Raw genomic sequence first — 25,634 nt, 5'->3', positions numbered from 1 at the left:
GGAAGGGTATAGCAGCATCCCTGGCCCCACCCACTCTCCGCCAGGAGCCCCCCACCCCCACCCCCAGTTGTGCCGACCACAGGTGACCCCAGGCAAGAATGCCTCGCCCCAGCTGAGAACTACGAGTTTTACTTACGCGAGTTAAATAATGTGGTTACTGCCTTGACATCTTGCCGCGGTGGTTTTTGCCAGCCTTGGGGAAACTGAGGCTGCCAGAGCCTGAGACCCGTTGTGATTGAGGGGGCCACAGAATTTGGGGACTACCCTGGCCTGGGTTCTGTCGTGTGCCCACAGCAGATCCGTGCTCTCCCTCATTCGGTGTGTTTCTCATAAGCACCTACTGTGTGCCGAGCACTGGTTTAGACGCAGGACAAAAACGTCCCACCCCTTTCCGGAGCTCATCATCTAGCGAGGGAGAAGCACTGCGTGTGTTGGATGGTGGACATCTGGGGATGTGGGTGTAGAGAGGAAGGGTGGGGGCTGCATTTTAAAGGGATGGGGGAACATCAGGGAAGGAGGTGGCATCTGAGCAGAGACCTAAGGGAGCTGAGAAGGGCACCCTGTGGGCATTGGGGGGGGGGGGAAGTGTCCAAAGCAGAGGGAACAGTACATGCAAAGGCCCTGGGGCAGGACCCAGGAATGTTGGAGGAAGCCCGCGTGGCTGGAGTAGAGTGAGCGAGGGGGAGACAGGGAAGAGGGGAGGGCCTTGGGGGCCTCAGAGGGGACTTGGGGCTTCTCCTCTGGGAGAGTGGGAGTCCTGGAGGGCTGCGGGCAGAGGAAGGCGGCACCTGGCTCGGGTGCTCACGGGCGCCCTCTGGTGGCCCGCCGCAGGGAGCACAGACGGGGTGAGGGCAGGGCCCAGGTGACTGCGTTGCTCCTAGTGAGCAGGTGGAGAGTGTCACCCAGGTGGGCAGCTGGGGCTGGCTCAGGGGGCGCTCTGCTGGTGGGCCCTGGGTCGTTATTGCCCTGTCACTTGCGATGTCGCTCCTGCCCGACCCTCAGACCCAGATCTTCCTCCCGGAGGCGGAGGCATCTTGCCCCCGGAGGCGGGTCTGCTTCACAGGCGCTCTGTCCTCTGGGACCCCGCGGGGGGGGGGGTGGTACAGGCACCATGATCTGCGCCGCCTGCTCCAGGGAATGGCCCCGGTCCTCGGGGAGCCACTGAGGGTGGGGGCTCTCAGGCCACAGAGAGCCCACGTGGGCAGCGGGAGGCCCCAGCCGGCTCCAAGAGGAGCGAGTTGTGCCCCAGCAAGGGCTTCTGGTCCTGCGGGGCCTTCCCAGGATGCCGTGGGGCAGGCCCAGGCGGGTTGGAGGGGCACAGCGGGTGGGGTCTCTGGCTCTGGTCCGGCTTCTGCTCTGCAGAACCCGAGCTGGAAACACAGAACTCGGGCCGGGGTGTTCCACGCAGCCTCCGTGCTGTTCGTATCACCCCCCTGACTCTCAGGTCTCCTCGTGGGTGACACGGAGATGCCGAGGCGCTCTCGGTCCCGAGGACCCACCTCCCCGTTCGTCGACGGTGCTGTTTCCAGGGGCCGCGGGCCCCGGGTGGGGTCCCAGGAGCTTCTCGTCCATCACAAGCTGGGTGACCCCCAGCAGGTCTCACCCTTTCTGAGCCTTGGTTTTGCCTCTCTGGGTCCCCGGCGAAAGCATCACGCTGGGTGTCCCCTGGCCCGGGACGGACGGCCGCACCCCGGAGTGCCTTTCTTGTGTCGGGGCGGGGGGGCCCTTTGCCAAGAGGAGGAGGGGAGGGTTTGTCTAGACGGGAGACTCCAGGCGTCCACACGAAATGTCGGCGTGGGGGCGCGGCGAGCAGACAGGGCTCTTCCAGGCTGTGTGTCTGTCACCCCAGAGCCGCCTGGGGGTAGCCTGGGAGGGCGTCTGCCCTGCAGAGAGGGGGGGCTCAGGTCAAGAGCCCCATTTTCTCAAGGGTCACCGGGGAGTGGGGGCGGCCCCGTGCCCACCCTGCCGAGTGGCACGGGACCAGGTATCTTGGCCCAGCGTGGTCAAGGCTGTGAGGGGGGACGCCCAGGCGGCCGTGTGCACAGAGGAGCTCCTGACCCAGCCCGTGGTAATCTGAGAAGGCTCCCCAGGGGAGGTGCTGGCCTAGGGGAGCGTGTCCGGGCTCATCGACGGCTAGCTGGATGCCTCCTGCAGCCCACTTCCGCCCCTCCTTCCAGGGGCTCCCGAGAGAGGATTTCCCCAGAAGTAAGATTCCTGCCCCGGCCACAGTGACTTTCCTCCGTGACGCTGGCTGGGGACACATATGGCCCCAGTCACCGTTCCCGAGGCTTGGAGGAGGGGCGACCGCGGCCGTCAGAGCCAGGGAGGGGCCGGCCCAGCCCCGGGCTCAGCAAGGAGCAAAACATCTGAATCCGGCCCACGGCCTGGAGGCGATAGGAGCGTAAGCCGTGTGGCTGAGGACAGAAAGGACCCCGGGTTCGAACCCGGGTGGTGTCGTCTGGGCCGTGTGACCTCACGGAAGCTTCTTAACCCTGAATCTGCACGAGATGACGAACAGTCACGGCTTCGTGGGGCTGCACACGGCTGCCAGTTTTCAAGAGATGGCCGCTAAAGTCACACACGGTCACATCAGGGGGAGCAGAGCTTTGAATAAGGGAGGCGAGGCCACTCGGGCCACTGGGATGGGCACCCCTTGTTCAAAGCCTCGCCTGAGCCATGGGTGGGAGAAGCCGGGGCCTGTGGGCACCAAGACTGGGCTCCCGAGGCCTCCTTGAGCTGCTTCAGGCTTCCAGGCATCCAGAATTTTCCAGGCGAACCCACGTGGGCCTCTGCTGTTTCCTTTGATCTCGGAGGCTTAGGGACCCAGGATTGCTGTACGTAGCTCGAGGCAGCCTCTTGTCTGCTCCTCCTCGGACCCCAGCCTTTTGCTTCCTTAATATTTTTCTTTTATCAGCTCACCTTTTTATCCAAATGTTGCGTTTTTTTAGAATATGCATGTTTTGGGGGAGAGTACAAGCAGGGGAGGGGCAGAGAAAGGGGGACAGAGGATCTGAAGGGGGTTCTGTGCTGACGGCACAGAGCCTGACACGGGGCTTGAACTCACGAACGGTGAGATCGTGACCTGAGCCAAAGTCGGATGCCCAACCGACCGAGCCACCCAGGGGGGCCCCTCAAAATCTTGTTTCTTAAGAAATCCTTTCTGGGGCGCCTGGGTGGCTCGGTCAGTTAAACGTCCAACTCTTGGTTTCCGTTCAAGTCCTGATCTCACAGTTCATGAGTTCGAGCCCCACATCAGGCTCGGGATTCTCTCTCCTTCTCTCTGCCCCTCCCGTGTGTATGCACTCTCTCTCTTTCTCTCTCTCTCAGAATAAATAAGTAAACTTAAAAAATCATTTCTATCGGGGGTGTCTGGGTGGCTCAGTCGGTTAAGCATCCAACTTCAGCTCAGGTCATGATCTCACAGTTCGTGAGTTCGAGCCCCACGTCGGGCTCTGTGCTGACAGCTCAGAGCCTGGAGCCAGGCTTCGGATTCTGTGTCTCCCTCTCTGTCCCCCCCCCCGCCTCAAAAATAAACATTTTAAAAAATTAAAAAAAAATAATTTCTATTTATCTTTAAATAGTTGTAAATCTCGGGGCGCCTGGGTGGCGCAGTCGGTTAAGTGTCCGACTTCAGCCAGGTCACGATCTCGCGGTCCGGGAGTTCGAGCCCCGCGTCAGGCTCTGGGCTGACGGCTCAGAGCCTGGAGCCTGTTTCCGATTCTGTGTCTCCCTCTCTCTCTGCCCCTCCCCCGTTCATGCTCTGTCTCTCTCTGTCCCCAAAATAAATAAAAACGTTGAAAAAAAAAATGTTAAAAAAAAAAATAAATAAAATAAATAAATAAATAAATAGTTGGAAATCTCAAAAAGGTACCAGGTCGGAAGGGCTTCTCCCACTGTGTCCAGCCGCCTGGTTTCTCTCCTGGGGCGGCCCTCATCTCCGCACACGCACGTGCTCCCTTCCCCCCCCCCGCCCCATTTCTCTTTGGCCCTTTTTATGTTTCTTTTCACGCAAACAGGAACATCCCCTGTCCTTTTTCCCACGCGACAACATCTGTCCCTTGCTGTTCCTTCCCTAGTAGTGAGAGACGCACCCTGGTCCCAGGATACGTTTAGCCGGTCCCCTTTTGTTGGATACGGACGTTGTTTCCCGAGGGACCTTGCCAGCCCGTCCAGCCCTGGAAGCTGTTGGGAAAAGTCTCGGGAGTAACTGAATTCGTTGAACGAGATACATTGTAGCGTCGCTAGGAGAGGAAATCCATTGTGCCTTTGGGCCATTTGGAGGTTACTGTGAAAAGTCAGTAAGAAAGAAAGTAAGGGTGATGTACCTCCACGGACACTGTCACGTGTCCAAGGGGCGGAGCTGAGGCTGTGGACGGGGTTAAAGACGCAGCAGGCCCCGCCTGAGACCTTCTGGAGCGACTGAGTCCGTCAGATCAGTTGTGAGCCAGCCCGTTTCACGGCTCGGCTCGGCCGCCGGCTGGCCGTGCGTCGAAGCAAAGGCCTTGCTTCTCTGTGCCTAAAGTTTTATCGTGTGGGGACCGTGGCGGCCCCGGCACTCAGCGCTGTCCGAGGGTGAAATGTTGCGGAGCTAGCCCCCTGCATACACTAGGCGCCCAGTAAGTGCTTGCTGTGCTGGTTGTCAGCATCTTGGGCCTCAGGAAACCAGACCGCCCTTTCTGAACTTCTGCTCCCAGCGCTGACCCCTCTTGTTGGGACGGACGCCTCCCAGGGATTGAGAGGCTGGAGCCCCGGGTTGAAAATGCGGGCTCTGACCTCCCATCCCTTGGTCACCCGCTGTTACTCCGCTTGGTGCCTCACTTTCCCCGCCTGTCCCAGCAGGGATCAGACCAGTCACCTCCTTCCAAGTCTTTAGGGCCAAGGACCCTCCAGGGCTTGGCCGGGCGCCACTGGGGGCCTCCAGGTGCCAAGTCTGAGGACCCCAGAGTCTTGGGGGAGGGCTCCCCATCTGCCGTGTCTCGGGCACACATGGGGGCGTGTGTGGCTGTGGTCTCGGGGCTGGGCGTGGGGAGGGCGCTCAGATCAGCGTTTCTCGCCTGCCTCCTTTCCCTCCCTTTCCCCAGGGCCCACGTGGTACTTTGTGGCTGGGCCGGGGATAGAGGGCACGTCTGCGTGGCCCCGTGGGGTCCTGGCCTCCTGCCTGGGCCCGCCACACCCCTCCTCTTCCTGCTGTATCTCCAGAGCCCCCCAGGTTCATCAAAGAACCCAAGGACCAGATCGGCGTGTCGGGGGGCGTGGCCTCCTTCGTGTGTCAGGCCACGGGCGACCCCAAGCCACGGGTGACCTGGAACAAGAAAGGCAAGAAGGTCAACTCACAGCGCTTTGAGGTGAGTCTGGGGCGAGGGGGGACAGTCGGGTGGCAGAGCCCCCTCCGCACGCGGGGCGGCCGCAGCTCGGCCACAGACGTCGCAGAAATGTCTCCCGGGGGGTCACACGGGCCGCCACCCTCCGTGGCCAGAGCAACCGTCCCCCCTCCCCGGCCGTGTGTCCCCGCCTGCCCCGGCTCAGGCAAGGCCCCGCCCTCTCTGTCTCGTCTCACGCACAGGATCAGCCGCACTTGTACATGCGGCACGATTCACGCGCCTGTCACACGGACTCCCCTGTGCCGCTCACGCACCCACATGCCCACACGCCCTCCTGCACGTCCCCGGGCCCAGTCTCTGCCCGCGGCGCATTTGTGCACAGGGTGCCTGTGGAGGACGCAGGCCCGGCCCCCGTCCCGGTCGCCGGCCTCACCTTTCTCCCCTCGCCCGCGGCAGACGATCGAGTTTGACCAGAGTGCGGGGGCCGTGCTGAGGATCCAGCCGCTGCGGACACCCCGGGATGAGAACGTGTACGAGTGTGTGGCACAGAACTCGGTCGGGGAGGTCACGGTCCACGCGAAACTCACTGTCCTCCGAGGTACTGGCCTCCCGGGGGGGGGGGGCGGGGGGCGACAAACCTGAGAGGAAGAAGCATCGAAAGTCTTGCTTTGGATTTGTCTCCTTGGGGCACCGTGATGTCCCTTCCCCAGCCCGTCACACCACCGGGGTCCAGAGCCTGGTGGGAGGGATTTACTGAGCCTTTGCAGGAGAGCCGCGTTAAGGGACTAGCGCTGTCACCATTCGTCATCTCGATCTTGCCCCTCTGATTACAAGAGCCTGGTCCACCTCAAACTGGTTCACAACGTGTGACGTTCAAACGTCACAAAGGGAATTCGTCGATCCGTGTCATTAAAATGGCCACGCTGTGGCCGGCTTCAGGTTCAGCTAGATCCAGGAGCTCGTACGGTGTTCTTAGCCCTCACCCTCCCTCTGCCTCTGGGTTTGTCTTCTTCCATATTGACCGTATCCTCGGGATTCCCCCCCATCCGCTCCAGGCTCTGGGGCCACCACCCCAAAGAGAGGACGGGGTGGCCCAGGATGACTGCTCACTGGCCCAGCTTGGGTCGGATGACCGTCCCCAAGGAGCAGATAGTGTCCCTGGAGTCCGGGGTGTGTCTGCCCACATAGTCAGGGTCAGTAAGGGGTTCCCCTAAAGGAATGGACGGGCACAAACAGGTACCCCCCCCCTTCCCATTACGTTCACACAGATCCTTCAGGAACCCTGCTTTGCTGGGCTGTTTTCTAAGCCTCGTTTGGGGGGGGGGGGGGCTGGGGGCACCAGGAAATCTCTGTCTCCTTACAAAAAGCCTCCTCCTTCAGACAGCCTCGCCACAGACTCCCCCACCCCCCACCCCAGCCTCTCTCTTCTGCCCGCTCTGTTGCAAGGTGGTTTTAGCCTCTAGCGCTGTGTGGCCCCGGGCAAGTTAATAAACCCCTCTGAGCTGCACTTCCTCACCCCCCAAGTAGGGAAATGACGCTGGCCGCAAGGGGTAGCTACGTGAACCAGGAAGGAGCGCTTGGCTGACCAGTTACCGGGCATCATTCTTCTCACTCCGGTGCTCAGCGGGCGGCTGCCACCCAGCCCCTCTGTGCCCCTCGGGTGGGTGGGTCCTGCCTGTCGCCTACAGGGACACCCTGGCCCTCTCCTAGCTTTAAGCGTGAGCCCCAGGCAGCCCTTTGGTGGGAGGTGGCTACCCGGGGTGGCATTCTCTGGCATCACCCAGGGCAGCGGACCCCGGGGGTCAGGGCCACTTTGCGTCAGACCCTGGGGGTCATCTGCACGGAGCCCCTCCCTCAGAAGGCTCTGCCCCCACCGTCTGTTTAACAGGACGCCCCGTACTTTCTTTCGTGTGGGTCCCGAGACCCTGCAGGGGGAGGCCTGGTGGGGGGGGGGGGGGGGGGGGGCGGGGGGCGGGGAGTCTGCCCGGCCCGGCCCGCCCCGCCTCTGCCCAATAGATATTCTTGCCCTGACCTTTCCCGGGCACAGACGGAACAGCCTGCCTCCCGCTGTCCCGTGCCAGCCTCCATTGTAAGCGCTCGGAGAGTTAAAAGGACACGCTGTGAATCTATTAACCGCCCAGTCGCTGGGAGTCTGGGAAAGACCCGTCTGCTCTGGGGGCCCCCCCCCCCCCCGAGGCCTCCTTGGCTGCGCTCCGCTCTCCGGCCGCCCGGAGGACGCGGGGCCCGGGCCGGGTGCCCAGCCCCGGGGCCTCTGACCCAGGAGCGCCCGTCCTCCGGGCGTCCCCCACCCGGGCCCCGAGCCGCAGGGTCCCCCGGCTGAGCGGGGGAAGGTCTGGGCTCTTGGGCCCGGCTCTCCCCGCCTCCCTCCCCCCACCATCTGATTGTGGACCCCGCTCACGCCTCCCGTGCTGTTGTTTTAATTAAACTCCGAGGAATCGGGCGCAATGTGGTACGCGACGAACATTTTTGTTTAATTAGGAGCTCCTGGTGCCGTCAGACGGCCCAGCCTCCCCCGGCGCCCGCTCGCCTGCCCCCCACCCTGCTGGCTGCCGCCCACACGCACTCACGGGGACCCCCGAGGGCTGCACGCTCGCGGGAAGGGCTCACGTGTGAGCACGCGTGGGGTGTGGATGCTTCCCGGGTGGGCGCACACCGGCTTTGAGCTCCAGGAATTGAGGCCCGGTGGTCTGGGCCTAAACTTCCCGTGACGCCACCGGGAGCCGGTCAGAACCACCTTTGGGGTTCAGGCCTCAGGCCCAGGAAGAAGAGCAAACCGGGCCTGACCCACCTTGGACAGGGTCCAGCCATCTCCTCAGACCCGAATGGGTCCAGTCTGGGGGGTTGGGACTTCTGCAGCCGGCCCCTCCCAGTTTTCTCGGGGCTTAGCCGGGCCCCAGCCTTGCTGCGTCCTGGCCGTAGGACCCGGGGCGGGTATGTTTCTGTCCGAGCCTCAGTTTCCCCCGCTGTGAAATAGCTCCATCTTTTTTTTTTTTTTTAATTTTTTTTTCAACGTTTATTTATTTTTGGGACAGAGAGAGACAGAGCATGAACGGGGGAGGGGCAGAGAGAGAAGGAGACACAGAATCGGAAACAGGCTCCAGGCTCCGAGCCATCAGCCCAGAGCCTGACGCGGGGCTCGAACTCACGGACCGCGAGATCGTGACCTGGCTGAAGTCGGACGCTTAACCGACTGCACCACCCAGGCGCCCCAAATAGCTCCATCTTTGAGGAGGGCACAGGAAAATACCTGCACGGCGCCTGGTTACGCAGTGGACGGGACTTGGGACTGGGGCCGTCGGGCCTCCACGCGCGGCTGGACGCGGGCCACCGCTTTCCCGTCCCCCTGGAGAAACAGGACGGTGCTACGCCTGCCTGCCTCTCCCTGGCCCCATCTTGGCTTTCTGTCCCCTGACCGTACGCCCGGGGCTCAGACCTCTCCCCCACGGGGGCTTTTTTCCAGTCTGTTCCCCAGCCCCCCAGTCCCGTCCCCCAGAGCACTCACCAGGCGTCTGCTCCTCCTGGGCGTTCGTAAGCAAATGCGTGCACGTTGTTTCTCTTTCACAAATAGCAGCGACATCCAGGTGGCAGGAAGCGTTCTCTGTAAAACGCCAGAGAGCAAATATCGTTGACTCGGCAGGCCAGACGCTCTCTGTCGCAACATCTCAGCTCCGCTGCCCCAGCTGGAAAGCCGCCGTAGGTGATGGGGACGCAGATGGGCGTGGCCGTGTGCCAATAAAACTTTATTCACAAAAAACGAGCAAGGGGCCGGATTTGGCCCCAAGGGCTGTAGTTTTTGATCCTTGGCCTGTACGTCTTTCCCGTTGATCCCTGTGCACCGAGCAACGCGTCTGAGGCTCCGTAAGGTGACGTCTGCGTATTTCAGCATCGCGTCCCGCGGGGGGGCCCAGCCTGTACGGAATGAGTTGAGGGATGTTTAGGTTGTCTCCGGCCTTTTGCCGTTGCGACTAGCTGCATTCCGTCTCCGGTGCATGTGCCCCGTGGAAACCGTAGATGCTGAGCGGAGGGTTGGGGGTCTCTGGCGGGTGGCACCAAAGCCCCCCTCCTAGTACGGGCCGTAGCGCCCCCTCTGGGCGGCTTAATGTATTCTCTCCTGGTCCTGGAGGCGGGAGGTCTGAGATCAGGACGGGGCTGCTTCCTCGTGGGGCTGCTCTCCGCGGCGTGCAGACGGCGTCTTCTCCCCGTGTCCCCACGGGGTCGTCCCTCTGCACACCTGTGTCATCACGTCTCCTTGTGAGGATACCATATTGGATTAGGACCCACCCCAGTGGCTTCAGTCTAATTTAATCACCCCCGTAGAGACCTGATCTCCAAATGATCACATTCTGGGGTCCCCGGGGGTTCGGGGTCCGACGTACGAATTATGGGTGGCGGGAGGGCTCGTTTCGGCCACAACGGGGCTAGTGGCTGTTTCGATTTGCACTGAGGAGCCTGGTCCCTGGGCCTGGGGAGTCCTGTGTCCGTTGTGGATGGCAGGCCAGACCGGAGCTGGAGGTGTTAGAGGTCAGAGCAAAAGGGGCCTGGAGCCCAGGTGCTGGAGAGGGAGAACCGAGGTGGGACAGCAGGTGGAGGCGGGGGGAGGTCCCCGAGCCGCCTCCCTTCCGTGGCGGGACCCCAGCTCAATCAGGCCACAGAGTCCGCTCTGATTTTCAAGCTCGCAGACGAAGGCCGCCTGGCACTTAGCCGGCCCGCCTCATCGCCTCAGCCCGCGGCCATGTGCCTGCCGGTCACTGGACGTTGGGGGCTGAGGGTCTCCAGGGAGAGGGGCATTTTCTCCTCCTGGTGTCCCTCCTGCCCCCTTTAGCGTGGAGAGAAACTAGACCTTGGCCAGGGAACGGGGACATTGACACCTGGAGGCGTGGTGGCTTTCCTAGGCTAATGGCAGCCGGGACTGAGCCGTTCCACTCATTGATTGGGCGCCTACTGTGTGCCAGGCCCTGAGCTGGGCAGTGGGGACACAGCGGTGACACAGATAGGTCACGATAAATAGAGTCAGTCACTAAGATATTCTGGAGTGAGGGAGGCTCAAAATGGGACAGCCGAGACCAGTGGGGCAGTGGGAGGCGAGGGTCCTGGGTCTCTCCGGAGGGTGGTGAGGACCACAGTGGACGTGCGGCAGGGGAGGGGTGGGGTTCGGTTGATGTTTTTATGTATTTTTAAATATTTATTTTTGAGAGAGCGAGAGGGACAGAGCGTGAGCAGGGGAGGGGCAGAGAGAGAGGGGGGACACAGAACCCGAGGCAGGCTCCAGGCTCCGAGCTGTCAGCCCAGAGCCCGACGCGGGGCTCGAACCCACAACCGCGAGATCATGACCTGAGCTGAAACCAAGAGTCAGACACTTAACAGACTGAGTCACCCAGACGCCCGCGGTTTACGTTTTTAAAACTCCCTCTGGATGCTGTAAAGTACCCCCAGGGTCAGCAGTGCTGACATCGGGGCTGGATCATTTGGGGGGGGGCAGCAGGGGCATCATGGGGTGTCGAGAAACATCCCCGGTCCCCGCCCCAGCTGTGGCGATCAGAATATGCCCAGACATCCCCAGACTCGCCCCGGGTGAGAAGCTCTGGTCTGGCCTGGTGCCCGCCCCTGTCATGTGGCGCTGATCCACGTCTCACAGGAGGAAACAGGCCACAGGAGCTCCCCCGGCCAGGCAGGGGCCGGACCGAGATCCTGCCGGCGCCCGAGCCCGCCCTGGAGGGCTGGCCGTGCGGCAACTGGGCCCCCGCCCTGTTCTTCCCCTGTCCCCACCCTCAGAGGACCAGCTGCCCCCCGGTTTCCCCAACATCGACATGGGCCCCCAGCTGAAGGTGGTGGAGCGGACGCGGACGGCTACGATGCTCTGTGCTGCTAGCGGTAACCCCGACCCCGAGATCACCTGGTTCAAGGATTTCTTGCCCGTGGACCCCAGCGCCAGCAACGGGCGCATAAAGCAGCTGCGGTCAGGTGAGCACAGGTGGCTGGGAGGATGCGGGAGCCACAGAGGGCAGTAGGGGGAGGGCAGCGTCTCCGGGGCCCGAGCCCTGGGGACTAACGGGAGACGGAAAGGCAGCGGTGTGGGGAGCCACGGGGAATGGTGAGGACGGCCGTCTTCTGTGCCTAGCCACTGGGTACGTCCCGGGGCACGGACCGTCAAGATAATGGCGAGGCCCGGGAGGCGGTAGGGGGGGAGAGCGCCTTCTCTGCCGAAGGCGTAGGCGTGTCCAGTGAGGATGGAACGGGGTCCGGCCGGGCCAGAGTAGAGAGGGGAGATGTCTAAGGCAAGGGCCAGTGAGTATTTCCAGTGCTGAGGCCGTGAGCCTCTCCGGAGGACGTTGGAGGCCTCAGACAGGTAAGGCAGTGGGGAGCCACAGAGAGCTACAGGCAGAGAGCATCTCCAAGACTGAAGCAGTAAGGAGGGGACGAGACACAGGCGGGCAGCCCAGCCCGTGTGTCCCCGCCCCGGCTGGGCGGGAGCCCAGGGCCTCGGCCACCTTGGGATGGCTAGTCCACGGTTGTGCCTCGGCATAGCACCCACGTGCCCCATCTGTGAGTCCGTCTGTCTCGGGGGGCGGGGGGGGGGGGGCGTGTGTGTGTCGTGTCACTCGTCCCCCTGCTTCGTGACGCGTCCACGTGTGCGTGTCTGGGCTCCCCGGCGCAGGCCTGACCGGCCTCTGCCCCCCGCCCCCCCCTCCCCACCCCGAGTGCGGGCCAACACTGAGCACAGGTCCCGCCAGCCGCGCGTGGGCTCGCCCGCGCCCTCCCAGAGCAAGGCTTGCCCCCTGCATCTTGGCTGCTCGTGCACCCACGTTACCGCCCCTCCCGGGCACGTGCACGCTGGGAGAGTCCCCCCCCCTGCACACGTCGAGGCCCCACCCCTAGGCCGCCTGCGTGCAGACGCGAGGCAGGGACGTGCCCGCGGGCGTGCGCTCGCGTGTGTTGCGGTCCACCGTGCTGACACTCGCTGGGGCACTCCTCTTTGCTTTCTCTCCCCGCCTCCCCTGAGGAGCCCGCCCTGAGCCACCCCTGCCTGAAGGCCTCCTGGCTGTTCCTACCGCCCCCACTCGCTGCCCGGTGGCCGCCTCCTCCGAGGGGTCCATCTGTTCCTGGCACGTACTAGGTGCTCGGCGAACAGAAGCTGCTTTGTTGATCCGAATCAATCTGATTGTCCGTCCCCCGGCCCCGCCCCCACCCCCGCCCCCCGAGAGGATTCAGGCGTCCGCCGAGCGCCCATTAATGTTCCTGCTTTCTTTTCTTGTCCCTCTGTCGTAAACGTTCAGAAACCTTTGGTAAGTCCTGTCTCTTCACCGCGTCAACGACTAACGCGCCCTCGTCGTCCCCACCCCTCCCCCGCCCCCTCTCCTCCCCCAGACTAACAGCCACTGTGACAGTAACTGTGACCCGCTCCACGTGGCATGTTTACTAACGACCCTCCCCCCCCCCCCCCACTTCCCGTCCATCTATCCGTCCCCCACCGGCCGCCCAGCCCTCCGCAATCAGGCCACCAGGGGGTTGCAGAGAGAGGAGCCCAAAAGGAAAAGAGGAAAGACAAAAAAACCCCGCAAGGCCACAAGGGGCCTCGATCGGAGGCTAAGGGGAAGATTAAGGGAATCCTGGGGTCAGGGGACTTTTGCACCGCACAGCCCCCCAGCCTTGACACGGCTGGAAAATGATAAAATGACAGAAGTTTTGGGAGCTGGGGCAGGGGCAGGGGACGGAGGAGGAGTTTTGTAGCCGGGCTGGCACCAGGCACTTCCTTTCCCAATGTCCAGCCTGAATCCCCTGAACCAACCGTGGGAGTGACTGATGTTGGCCCGGGAAAGCTCCTTCTCCTCTTCCTCAGGGTCAGGAGCAGAACCACCTTTTCATACCTGCGAGGTCTGTCCTTTCCTTCCGATCCAGCGGCCGTGGGCTGCTTGGCCGTCCCGGGAGGTCTCGCTGTTTGGCCTCTGGACCCCCGTCAACCCGAGGCTGATTCCTGTTTGCTCCCAGGTAGCGAGGAGAAGGGGCCTCGTCGGGTTGAGGGTCTTGTAAGAGATCATCCAGAGGCCTAGGAGGCTGGGGCGCTGGGTTCAAAGCACCCAGCCCACCCTCTGGGCTTCGGTTGGCCCGGCTGTCCATCCGCCCGTGTGCCCGTGCCACGGGGGAGGGGCCGGTGTTCTGCCCCGGCCTGGGGTCCCCTTGTTCCTGGGGTTATCGGCTATCCACCAGCAGGAAGGCGGCCGGATCTCTCCCGGGAAGATTTGGCCCAGAATGTAACACTCTAGCCCAGGACCGCCTTGCGTGTGTGTGTGTGTGTGTGTGTGTGTCCTGAGTCGCGCCTGCCCCCGGCGCCCGGGTGAGCAAGCCAGTGGTCCTTTCCTCTTTTCCTTTTGGAAGTTGAGGAGGCCGTAGGGCCCTCCCTCTGCCCTCTGTCCCCGTTCGCTGCCCTTCCCTGTCCCCGTTACTCAGCCTGTCTGAAATGCCTTCCCTTTGCTCTATTAACGCCCAGCCCTGGGGCACTAACCCCTCTCCCCCTGTCGCTAACAAGATTCCCAAGTCCCCCCTCGCTCCCTGTTCCTCTTGAGAAGGAAAGAAGGAAGGGAGGTCCGTGACCTCCCTGCCTGAGCCCAGAAGGAAGGCAGCCAGCGGGCCCAGGCCGGGCCGTAGGGACTCCAGCCCTAATACCAGTCTAGAGGGGTTTCTAGACTCAGGAGATTTCCACCTCCTACAGGAAGTCTTCCTGACTGACAAGCCCTCAGATCCAGCTCTGCTCCCAGGAGCCTGGCCTCGACTTCTTGGCAAGGCCTGCAGGGTCCAGAGGCTCAGGGCTGGCTCAGTCCCCCACGCCCCTGGGGGCAGAGTGGACAGGCCTGGCTTGTGGCCCCGCCTGGCCTCCCTGGGGCCCCCCCGGCCCCCGAGGACCACCTTCTGAAATTCACCTGACTCTCTCTGCTTCCCTTACAGAAAGCACTCCGATCCGAGGTAAGAGGCTCTTTCCTTACCCCCTCCACCCACTCACGCACTCTCTCGCTGCCCACCCAGCCCCTCAGGCTCCGCGGGGGGCTGCACCCAGGCCCCTCCCCCGTATCTACCCCTTGCCGCCCCGCCCGGTGTCTGTCCAGTCTCTGTGTCTGTGTCGCTGTGTGTGGCTGTGGGGCCGAGTGTGGCCAACGGAGGCCCCTCCAGGCCACCTGGCTGCAGGGAAGGGGCTGTCTCCTCAGGAAGGGGCCGTGCCTCCCGTGTCCTCCCCCAGAGCTCTGGGGGCCAGTTTCTTATCGCTGCTCTGTACACAGACCTCGTCTGTCTTCAGCCTCAGTCTTCCCTTCTCTAAAACGAGCACGCAGAGGGGGCCTTCTGGTTCCACGGCTTCTTCTGAGCGGAGGGTCCAGCCCGAGGGAGCAGAGAGACCGTCAGTCTCAAAGGCTAAGCCCCCCACCCCACCCCCAAGTGCTGACTAGAACGGACTAGAATGGGCCTGGGTCGGAGCCCTAGGGAAGCGTCAGTGTCTGGTCCTCGCTTTGCCACGAAATGCTGTGTGACCTAGAGTAGGCTCCCTGCCCTCTCTGGGCCTGCACAGTAACCTGCCTGCCTGCCTCCCCAGAGGCTTGAGGTTGGGGTAAAATAGGAAGTGTGAAATGGGAGAAGATTCTGTGTCCACAGCCCCCAAAGAAACTAATCTGGGGTCCTGATTTGTGGGCACACATCATTTCCGTGAGACAACCGCGAACACAGTTGGGCGGAGGGGTCTTCTGGGGGAGCTTGGACTGGATTGTGGGACTCTTGGTACCAAGAACGCTGATGCCTGTGATTCAGACACACCCGGAGATAACTCTTTTCGCCTTTCATTCATTCACTCGTGGCCAAGAAGCATTTGGGTCCAGGCCTGTGATTCAGACACACGTAGAGATGTTCACTCAGTTTTGTTTAGTTATGAAAACGGAAACTTTGATCCAGGCCTTTGATTTCAAACATACTTGTGGAAACCTTTGCCTCGTTTTTATTTGCTCCTAGGCGTTCAGGTATTTTACTGAGGTCTGCGATTTTAAGCGTAAAGATGTTAGGGCAGCTTCATTTACTTGTGACAATGAGCATTTGTTCCAGACTTGGGTTTTCAGATATCCTTGGGGGAAACGTTAGCCTCATTCTCATTTACTCATGGGCACTGTAGTGTTTGATCGAGGCCCGGGCTTTCGTGTGTTCTTGAGCAGTTGGCGTTCATTTTTATATATTGACGGGGAGCTAGGTGTTTGATCTGGGCCTGTGGTTTCAAACATGGGGGAAATCAGCCGCATTTTCGAACCCTCATAGGCATCAAGACCTTTAGTTTGGGCCTGTGATGTTCAATATGCTTGAGAATTGGCTGCTTCTTTAAACTTTTATTCACTCACAACCAACAGATTCTTTGATCCTGGCTGGTGGTTTTCAAACACACGTGTGGCGTCGCAGCCTCAGTTGGTGGGCATTAGGTTTTTCATTCAGACCTCTGATTTCAGACACTTGAAAAGTTTCCCGTTTTAGCCCACGCGTACGACGGCCATGGCCCTGGGACCGTACATGGCAAACACACTTGAGGAAGTTCGCTTCATTACCCGTCAGCACCAGGGTCCTGAATCCAGGCCTGTGGTTCTGAGATTTATTTGGGGGAATCCAACCGCGGGGAAGATTCAAGCTCCTTTTTAATCAGTTTCAGGGACGGGAGGCTTTTGAGCGAGGCTTTTTGATTTCAAACACACTTGGTGTGTATCAGTCTCAACATCCTTTCCCTTAGCTGATGCGAGAGGCAACCCAGTCCTAAGCGTTCAGTGCAGCCTTGTCTCTGTTTATGGGCGCGGCAGGCTTTGGGACCTGCCGTTTCAAACACACCGGAGGAACCCAGACCCGTGTTCGTTTACTCATGGGCACTACCTGAACCAGCAGAGCAAGCAGCAGCTTCCCGAACGTGCACGTATCCTGTGGCCGCCCCTTCGGCCCCAGGGTCTTTCAGACGACTGCTGTGGGTTGTGAACGCCAGCTCAGTCTCCCCCACCCTCTGCCTGGAGCGCCTCACTCCACGCTTTTGCAAACACACCTCGGTGACGCGGACCTCCCCGGCGTCGTAGTTCGAGGCGGCGGTCGCTGCCCCCCCCCCCCCCCCCCGTCCGCCCGCTTTCACAGAAGGGGAGGTTTGCAGGAGAATGCAGTGTGTTCAGGCTGGTGTTGGGCTAGGCTCGGGGTGGGGGGAGATGAGCCAGGTGAGGCCCCCCCCCCCCCCCGGGTTTCTAGGCTAACTCCTGTCTTTTGTCTGCCTCTCTGGCCCAGACAGACCAAGAGACGGGCCGGATGGGGCTCTGGGACAGCCCGCCCAGCCCAGGCCCGGGCCTGCCCTGACTGGCCGGGCTTTCTCCCCTCTCCCCGCAGGGGCCCTGCAGATCGAGAGCAGTGAGGAGACGGACCAAGGCAAATACGAGTGCGTGGCCACCAACAGCGCTGGCGTGCGCTACTCCTCACCCGCCAACCTCTACGTGCGAGGTAGGGAACGCCGTATCCAGGTCGAAGGCAGGGACCCGTCCTGTCCTGTTCCCCTTCCCTCCTTGGGCTCACAGCCTCCGGGCTCCCCTGTACCCTGCAGACCCGAGCAGGAGGGCCCCCGCCCCCACCACCACCGCTGTACCCCCCTGGTCACGGCAGGACCTCGGGTGAGGGGGGCAGCCCTCTCTGGGCCTCAGTTTCCTTACCTGTCAGACGCAGGGCGGGGGGGCAGCGAAACCCCCCCACCCCCGTGCCGGTGACGCACACCCCGTGGGCGGCAGGACCTGGTGGGGAGGCAGGAGGGAACGGGGCAGGGCCGGGGGGTCGGTCTCGGGCCCACGGGGCCAGGGGAGCCTGGAGGCCTCTGCCCCGCCCCGCCCGCCTGCCCGCCCACCCGAGTCGGCTTCTGTGGTGTATCGTGCCTGCCCTCTGCTGTGTGCTTGCTTTGCTTCTCCAGACTCCGTGGCCTCTCGTAGCCCCCCCCCTCACACCCCGCCCCCCCCCCCCCCCCCCCCCCAGCGCCCTCCATCCGAGAGCCGGGGAGGGGTCTCTGAGGCCCCGCCCCCTCGCCGGTCCCTGCACCTGCGGCCGTCCCAGAGCCTGGTGCCCTTCGTCCCCTAGTTGCCCCGGGGAAGGACGCCTTTCTGCCCGAGCGAGGCCAGGGCCACGGCAGGCACGGCACGCCCCGCCCCCCCCAGCGCCCCGCCCCCACCCAAGGAGGCCGCGGGGGGCGTCTGCGCGGACTTCCTCCTGGGCCCCTTGGGGTGCCCTCAGAGGCGCCGGGGTGGGGGGGGGCGCTCCCCTTGTCCCCGGGGGCCTCTGTCGTCCGCCCCTCCTCTTATCCCCGCGCTGGTTCTCTTCCGTTCTTCCAGAACTTTTAATCCGCTTCCTCCTCCACCGTTTGCCGTCCTCCCTTTCCCGCCTCCCGGTGGCTGTTTCTGATCCGATCCGTGGTTTCTAGAAACAGCCGCTTCTGCCGGCAAACAGGGCCCCCCCGTTCAAACCCCGGGGGCGGCCCCGATTGGCTCTGCAGGCGTGGCCGCGCCCACACCTCTCCGGGCCTCGGTTTCCCCCGATTGAGGCACCAAGCGCCCGGCGTTCTCCAGCCGAGAGGCTGGGTGCTCCCCCTTCCCCTCCCCCCACCTTGGTCCCCATCGGGCACAGCCCCCCACTGGCCCCGAAGCAGCTCCTTGGTTATGCACCTGGGGGGTTACGTCTTGTCCCCGAGGAGGAGGCCGCGCGGGGGGCGGGAGCGGGGGCCGTGGGCGCGAGGGTGGGCAGGGTGACCCACCGACCCACTCTGCCACGGCACCTCTGGTGAGTTGTATGGCGCGTCCACGACTCCAACTGACTGGTCTTCGTCTAACCTGCTTATTTCTCTGCAAACACCTGGGATGGGGGTTTGTAAGTTTGGCAGCGTTTAAGGACAGCGTGGACAACAGGCATGGGGCGGGGTGGGGGGTGCGGGGGGGCGGCCTCTAGCGAGGGTGCCACGAGGGAGGGGGACCCCCGCGTCCTCAGCCCCCTGGAGGTGGGGTCCCCAGCATGAGCCTCCGATATTTTGGGGGTCCAGCCTCCCAATCTCTGCCTGGGTCTCAGACGCTCCCGAATTGAATTAAGAAAAAAAAAAAAAAAAAAAAGGAAAAAAAGAAAAAGGGAATCGTGGAGGACAAATGTAGATCTTATATGTGGAGCAAAGGAAAAAAGGTCTCATTGCTGTTCGTTTTTATTTTTTAATTTTAATTTTTCTTTTTGGTTTAAAGAAAAAACAGCAAACGTGCAGCTTTTAGCCTTGAGAAGTCCTCTTTTTACTCTCTGTATCTCCCCTATTTTTTTCTCTCCTCCCCATGTCATTGTGTTCTGCATCAAACCCCCTTTACATCCCTCAGAGCTTCGAGAAGGTTGGTGTGTTTTTTTCTTTTTTACTTTCTTTACCCACATTTTTACATTCCGAACGTGACACGCACACACACGAAACGCACACAGGCACGCACCCGCGCGCGCGCACACACAGACACGCACACGGACACACGCAGACAAAACGAAAAAGACGGAATAACGAATCGTAAGCGCAAAGCGGACAAAACAAAACAAAACAAAACAAAAAAACCGCCAAGCGAGAGCAAAAACCCAGAAAGACACGAAAATCTCAGCCGCGCCCAGCCCGGCCTAGGGCCGGCCGCACACATGCGATGCTTGCATTGTGGTCGCCTCTATGCATCCGTTGGTAATGTTGTTGCTAAGTTTTTTGCACCCCTCGTCGTCATGGTAACTTGGGCCTGATGCATGCTGGGAGAATGTAAAAATTTCTCTGCATGCCACTCTTGTCGGTTTGGTGAATTCCCAGCGCCTTCTGTTGGAGTGTTTCTCGTCTCCCGTTCTGTTTTCTTTCTCCTTTGGTTTTCTTCGTATTTTCTTTCTTTCCTTTTATTTAAGTATTATTACTATGATTTGGGTTTTGTTTTGTTCTTGGGGGGGAAAAAACCGATCCGTTCGTTTTTTTTTCCCCCTCCCATCCCCGTTCGCCCCGCCCCCTTCTTCCCCCGAAGCGTTTCGTCTTTGGTTCTGTCTCGTGTTTCCGTGCTATTTGGTTTCGGTTTCTTGGGCTGAGCTGTTCTGTGGTTGTTCCCCAAACGCATTGTGATTTAAAAGCCAGTGTTCCTGTCCCAGCTACCACCCAGGAGGGCGGGTCGGGGTCCCACAGCTGGGATGCTGGGGCAGAAAGTGACCGCCCGGGCTCAAGGGGCACAAGGGAGGTGGAATGATAGACAGATGCTGGGGGTGTGTGAGGAGAGCAGCCCAGCTCGCCTGCCCTCGCTGGACAGCCCCCTTTGACCCAGAGCTGGCGCCCTCGGCCCCACACCGCAGCCGTGTCGGAAGGGGGCTTAAGCAGGCACGTTCCCGTCTTTCTGCCTCGGCGTGAGACCACCTCCCCGCTCTCCCAGACAACCCAGAAGGCAGGCCCTTGAAGCACAGCTAAATGGGCAGCCAGCATTTTGAGATCCACGTGGCGGCAGTCCAAATGTGGGGAGTGGCTACCTTAAACTGGAGCGTTCTCCCCAAGCGATGCGCGCTTGGCACGTAGGCAGCGCTCAGAATGGCAGCTGTGTGATGACGTTCCCATCCTGGCTGGGCACGAGTACAAAACTGCCTGTCAGCAAGTGTAGCGTGACCGACTTTGGAAGAAATACTTGGCCGCTTTTGGGGGGGGGGGCGGCTGCGGTGCTGGGCCTCCGCCTCCCAGGCGGTGTTGGCCGCTTCCTCCACACCTCCTCCCCCCCTCCCCCCGGCTCTGGGCCCAGTCACAGATGTCTTGTCCAGCAACACAGCACGGTCACTTTCTGAGTACCTGAGCATCAGAACTGTGGAATTCTGGAGAATCCCAGGGGAACTTTGGACATAGCCTCTCCCCCTCCCCCTCTGCCTCCCCTGCTCTCCCACTGCCTGCATCTCCCTCTCTCTCTTTCTCTCTCTCTCTCTTTCTCTCTCTCTCTGTCTCTGCCTCCCCCAGTCTCTCTCACTCCTGCAAACCTTCAGAGATGCACACTCCTGTCTGCTCCCTCCCTAAAGAAAGGCAAGCCCTTGAGAACACTACCCCAGCCCCAAATAAAAACTCGATTTAGATTTCTAGCCCCTGCCCCCCCACCCCCAGCTGCCTACCCAACAACATAAGTGGAAGTTGAGAGAAGAGGCCAGCCTGTTGGGGTCACCGGTTTTTCCCCTCTTGTCCCTCCCCTTCCTTCCCTAAACTCTCACTTACTGTGAAGTCCACGGCCAAGTTGGCCAGAGGACCTCAGATGCAGTGAGAGGAGATTCGTTTCTCCTATCTCCTTTTTAACCCAGTGCGAGAGCTACCCGGCCGACCCTCAGAGGAGCGGGTCTCCCAGCGCCTCCACCAAAGCTGGGTCCCAGTGAATTCAAACCGAGGGGTGGCAGAGGGTCTTGGGCTCCGGCCAACCTGGATTCAAAGCCTGCCTCTGCCCCTCCCTGACTGTGTGACCTCGGGCCAGTCACCTGATCGCTTGGGGTCCCATTGATCTGAACCGGAAGGATCCTTCCTGCACTGGCTCGCACGGTAGTTGGCAGAAGAGTCCATTGAGCTAATTAAATGCTCGAGTACGATCTGAGCAAGTCCCTTTCCTTCGTTGGGGACCCCACTTGCCCCACCAGGTACTTACTTCACAGATCCGCTGTTTGGGTAAGACGGCCGTGGTAAACCGCTTTGAAACGACTTGTAGGGCAGAAGCCAGTTCATGTGCTCAGATGTCATTTTTCACTGGTGCCTTTCCTTTTACATTGTTGCCAGTGCAGAGCTAGCTGCAAGGATTTTCTCCCCCCAGGCCTAACTCCCATTCATAGTTAGCCTGCTTCTGCTGACCCTCGGTGGTTCCGGGGGCGGGATGTTCAGACCGCGTCCTTCTCCTCTTGAAATGGACCTCTGAGATACAAAGGCCCAAATCCAAACCAAGCCCCTGTCTTTTCTTTTTTTAATACAGCCAGCGTGCCCCTTCCCGAACCCCCCTAGGGAGAGCCGCAGCTTAGGTTTTTGACAAGGCGGCGAGGTGATCAGATGACATTCTCTCTGGCTGTGAATTTTCTTGCTTGTCTCTTTAACATCAGGCTTCAAGGGATCGCTCAGTGGCTAAAGGTGGTGTCTTTAGCGCTTGGTTCATCGAACCCACGGTGCACGGGACCCAGTTAAATGGTGTGCCACCCTCCTGGTGTTGTGAGAGCTTGCGGGGAGAGCCCTCTTGGGGAAGATCGGCTCACCTTCCAGGCACTCAGGATATCTTTAGGGTTTGGGAGGAAGTCAGATGGGGCTGGGATAATTTAATGACAGGTCTCGAATGCTGAGCTGAGAAACTAGGACTCGATGCCCAGTGCCCGTGGGGGGTCTGGATTGCCCCGATTTTTCCTGTTCTTCAGAACTCTGTGACCCGTCCCCAGGCCTTTGCAGATCAAACCATAGCATGGAATTTTATGGGACAGGTTGTTCTTCAGGTTAAATTTCTGGCACCCAAGCCGTGTCATTGGTGGATATGACGCCTAGGTGTTGTCCTTACCTCCTGGATCTTCCCCCCCCACCCCCGGCCCCCCTGAAACAGGAGTAGATCCAGATACTGGGTCTGGAAGCCCCCTGAAATCCCCGTATCTCCAGAAAGATTCCCGTTGGGGCGTGTTGTTGAGTTTCCTGGTCCCTGCTGATCACGCCTGGCCGTGCCTCCCCCTACCCTGCCCCCGAGGCCCCTGACCTGACCCCGACAGGACCAGCCCTTCTCATCCCACCCTCATCCCCAGGGGAGAGGGGGCGCCAGGGTGGGGAGGCAGGCTTCCTCTGTTTGGGCTTGGCGGGCGGCAGGGAGGGGGCGTTCCACAGGAACACTGAGCTCTCGAACCTCTCGCCTGCTGCCTGCCTCACACCCTTTGCATCGCTGTTTCCTCTGTTTTGGCGGTTGGGGGGCGGGGGGGGGGAGTGAGGGGAATATTAGATTACACCTTGTCGTCTGGAAAGCCCTGCGTCTCTGGCGGTCGCAGCGAGGGGTGGCAAGGAAGTCATTCAGTTGGCAAGATGTCAACCCATTTTCTGCTAGAACCAAACAAACAAACAAAAAAAAGTGGGGACAGAGAGAGAGAGAGGGCACCAAAAAAAAAGGAAAATCAATGTCTGCGGTACAGCAAAACATCCAGCTAAAAGTGCTTAATAACTTGCCGAGGCCGCTGGTCAGCCCGTGGGCCGGGGTCCAGCCAGGTCCCTCCGGGCCTTGCACGCTATCTCGATGGCGGAGGGAGCTGGTGGTGGGAGGGAGGAGGCAGGATTGTGCAAAGGGGGCAGGAGCAGAAAGACGCCCAAGGCAGGCCACGGGGCAGCACCCCCGCTCCCTGGGCCACAGGCTGGGGTTCCACGGAGGGGCTGAGAAACGGCTTTGGACTCGATGAGACTCGGACCCCCCTCCCTTCCCCAGACAGGTGTAATCTAAGCTTCAGTAAACCCGTGGAGGCTGCAAAACTTCTTGGCATCTCTCCCCCGACCCTCCCCACCCGCGCCCTCATTTTGGAGTCTGGAGGAGTAACCCGGTGGCTTCTCTGACCCCAAAATGCCAGGCAGAGCTCTCCCCCCCCCACCCCCCACCCCCCCTTGGAGCTGCGGCTTGCCGAATCGTTGAGATGTCTGACACTGTTGAGTTCCCTACCTAGTGCTGCAACCAGATCACCTCACTTTTGAGTTTTCCCTCACCCCTCCCCACCCTTTCTCCCCTGAACCCCCCCCCCCCCCCCTTTTGGTTTTTGAGTTTCTGCCTCTTCCTGCCTGGGGGAGGGGTCGTCTCCCGGTTGCTTTGACGGTTTTTGAGTTGTTTTTCCATGTGAATCGGGGTTTGAAGCGACCCACCCCCCCCCACCCGGCCACCCCCCCACCGCCCACCCTCCTGACCCCCTCACCCATGCGGGTCCCCCCCGCTGGGACCCCCGGCTACTCGGTGACGAGAAGAGCTGGAAACAAGAGCCAGCTGGAGCATGCTGAGGACCAAGGCTGGTGTGGTCCCCTTATAACCTGCCTGGACCCTCCATTCAGGTCGGTAATTGGGGGCGGGGGTCCCGCGGGGCCACTCCGTCCTGTGGGCTCTGCACCCACGTTACTTTCTAACCCGCACCTCAAGCTTGCAGCCAGGGGTGGAAAGATGTCGTGGGTGGGTGTCCGCACCAAACTGGGCAGAACACAGTGTCAGCCACCCCGCCCTTGCTGGCTGGGAGGTTGCCCAGAGGCCTACTGAGCCCCCCCCCCCCAGGGGGTCCTGAGCCACCTAGTGCCAGTGGGCATGATCCTCCCCAGACTCGTGGCAAACCAGCCCTCTTCCTCCACAGCACACCCTTAGAAGCAGATGAGGTAGATGAGAAAGCACGTAGGCAAAGGTTCTCAGCCGTCAGCCTTCATAACATCTTGGCAGATCCATTTAACTGATGGCTGCTGGCCATGTTCGGGATCGTGAGCACTGACATGACTACTGCTGACCAGTGCCCTTCCGCATGGACTGACTTACCGCAAACGACTCGTACAGCAGGTCTTTTACATATTGCAGATAGCATGCTTTGTCCGTGCTTTTGAAAAAAGTCAGAGGTACCTTCCAAGGCTCCCCACGGGGAGATATTTTAAGATGAGTTCAGATGTGTATGGGGTCTTTGGGGCAAGATATTGAGCCTTACACGGGGATAAATTTGGCTCATATTTAACCTTTAAATCATAAAGCTGGCTCTTCCTCCCTTTGACGTTCTCATAATCCCTTTCAATATGGGCGTCTTCCTAATGGCTTCTGGATGTTTATTATGATGGCTGCTGGGTAGTATTCAACTGGTGGCCACTGGTTACTATTCACTTGATTGGAATATATGGGTGATGAGGTACTTTTGCCCTCTTTGCTGCCCCCGGAAGGTAAAGACATGAGTTGAAAGAGCCAGGTGCCAAGAAGAGACACCTACCTGGCTGTAAGTCTTACCACTTAGCCATGGTGAGACAAGACCCGCTGTACCTGAGAGGCAGGGTCCAGGCATACCTGGCTTGGAGCTCTGGTCCCACCAGTTCCTTTGCGCCCTCCAGCTAGCCCTGTCACTTCTCTGAGCCTCCGGTCCCTCGTCTCATCTGCCACACAAAGTTGGAAGGGATAAAACGAGATGGGCATTCGATAGAAATTCTGTTTCCTTTTTAACTAATCCATCCCAAACCCTGTTGAGGTGGAGGATCCAGTTGACTGCCCTGCCCCACCCCCCACCCTGGAAGGCCGGAAGGGGTCTTCACAGGCCCCTCGCCCAGGTTGAGTACCTTCTGTGTGCCGGGGTATGCCTCAGTCAACTTCATGACCTTCTCAGCGTGTCCCCAATTGCCCCCATGTCATGGGTGGAGAAACCAAGGCTCTGGGAGGATGAGGGGCCTTCCCAAGACCACAGGGCTTTTTCACCCACGTCACCGTCTCCCACCTCTGCCTGGAGAGGTTTTCTGGGAGGTTCTGAGGTCGTGAGGGATTGCCTTGCCGTGTGGTCAGCGAGTCTGTGATCAGGGCTGTTCGCTGAGCCCTGACCAGGGCCAGGGTGTCCCCGAGAAGTGGGGCTGGGTTGGTTTGCCCCGAAGGTTCTTTCTCTGCAAGGATCTCACCTCCGTGGCCACCTCGAACCCTCAGCCGGGGCTCCTGGGTGCTGGGCGGGCAGGCCAGACCCTGTGTTCTGCTGGGGGAGGGGGGGCACCTCCCTGGGAAAGCCACAGCCCTCCTCCCTTTCAGACCCCGATTTTCAGCCCCACACTCATTCCATGTGTTTTTGTTTTTGTTTTGTTCTTTTTTTTTTTTTTTTTTTTTTTTTTTTCCTTCTTGCTTTTGGGGGTTGTGTTTCCGAGGCGATTTTTTGTTGTTGTTCGGTTGGGGTTTTTTTTTTGTTTGTTTGTTTTGAGGTGTTTTGAGTTTTGTTTTTTTTTTTCCTTTTTTCCGCTTTGTTCTTTCATTTGTTTCTCCTGGTTTTGCTTTGGACGTCGATGCCGTTTTCTGTCCTTGATTAATTAGCTCCCCACACTCATCCCCCATCATGTTCTGTTTCCATGACAACGCAGCGTCGGGCATCCCCGCTCGTGCCTCGCTGTGGATGCCGGCGGCTGGCCTGGACCGCGTCCGCTGGCTGGCCAGACCCCGTTCTCCCCTGACCCCCCCCCCCAGCGATACCTTCTACGGCCTCCATCCTGTCTCCAACGTGACACTGGACTTTTCGTGGGGCTTCCTTTTCCGAAGGGCTGCCGCTGCTTTGCTCTGCCTCCCACCCCCACGGAGCTCC

General features: G+C 60.5%; 1 protein-coding gene across 16 annotated transcripts in view; it reads left to right on the top strand.

The window, feature by feature from the left end:
• PTPRS (protein tyrosine phosphatase receptor type S) overlaps positions 1-25,634 on the top strand; it is a 97,441-nt gene that overhangs the window by 37,877 nt on the left and 33,930 nt on the right. For 6 of the 16 annotated variants that reach the window (XM_040461583.1, XM_040461588.1, XM_040461590.1 and 3 more), the window contains exons 3-9: positions 5,200-5,345; positions 5,778-5,919; positions 11,115-11,303; positions 12,617-12,625; positions 14,283-14,300; positions 16,716-16,826; positions 18,716-18,727. In XM_040461583.1, the coding sequence (XP_040317517.1) occupies positions 5,200-5,345; positions 5,778-5,919; positions 11,115-11,303; positions 12,617-12,625; positions 14,283-14,300; positions 16,716-16,826; positions 18,716-18,727 (627 nt within the window). The remainder of the gene's footprint in view (positions 1-5,199; positions 5,346-5,777; positions 5,920-11,114; positions 11,304-12,616; positions 12,626-14,282; positions 14,301-16,715; positions 16,827-18,715; positions 18,728-25,634) is intronic. The other 10 variants (XM_040461591.1, XM_040461589.1, XM_040461599.1 and 7 more) reach the window with 4 other exon arrangements.

The sequence above is a fragment of the Herpailurus yagouaroundi genome, unplaced genomic scaffold (assembly GCF_014898765.1).
Source record: "Herpailurus yagouaroundi ecotype Mexico unplaced genomic scaffold, PumYag 295, whole genome shotgun sequence".
NCBI classification, from domain to species: domain Eukaryota; kingdom Metazoa; phylum Chordata; class Mammalia; order Carnivora; family Felidae; genus Herpailurus; species Herpailurus yagouaroundi.
The sequence above is the reverse complement of the archived record's forward strand: the minus strand, read 5'-3'. Positions and strand labels throughout refer to the sequence as shown.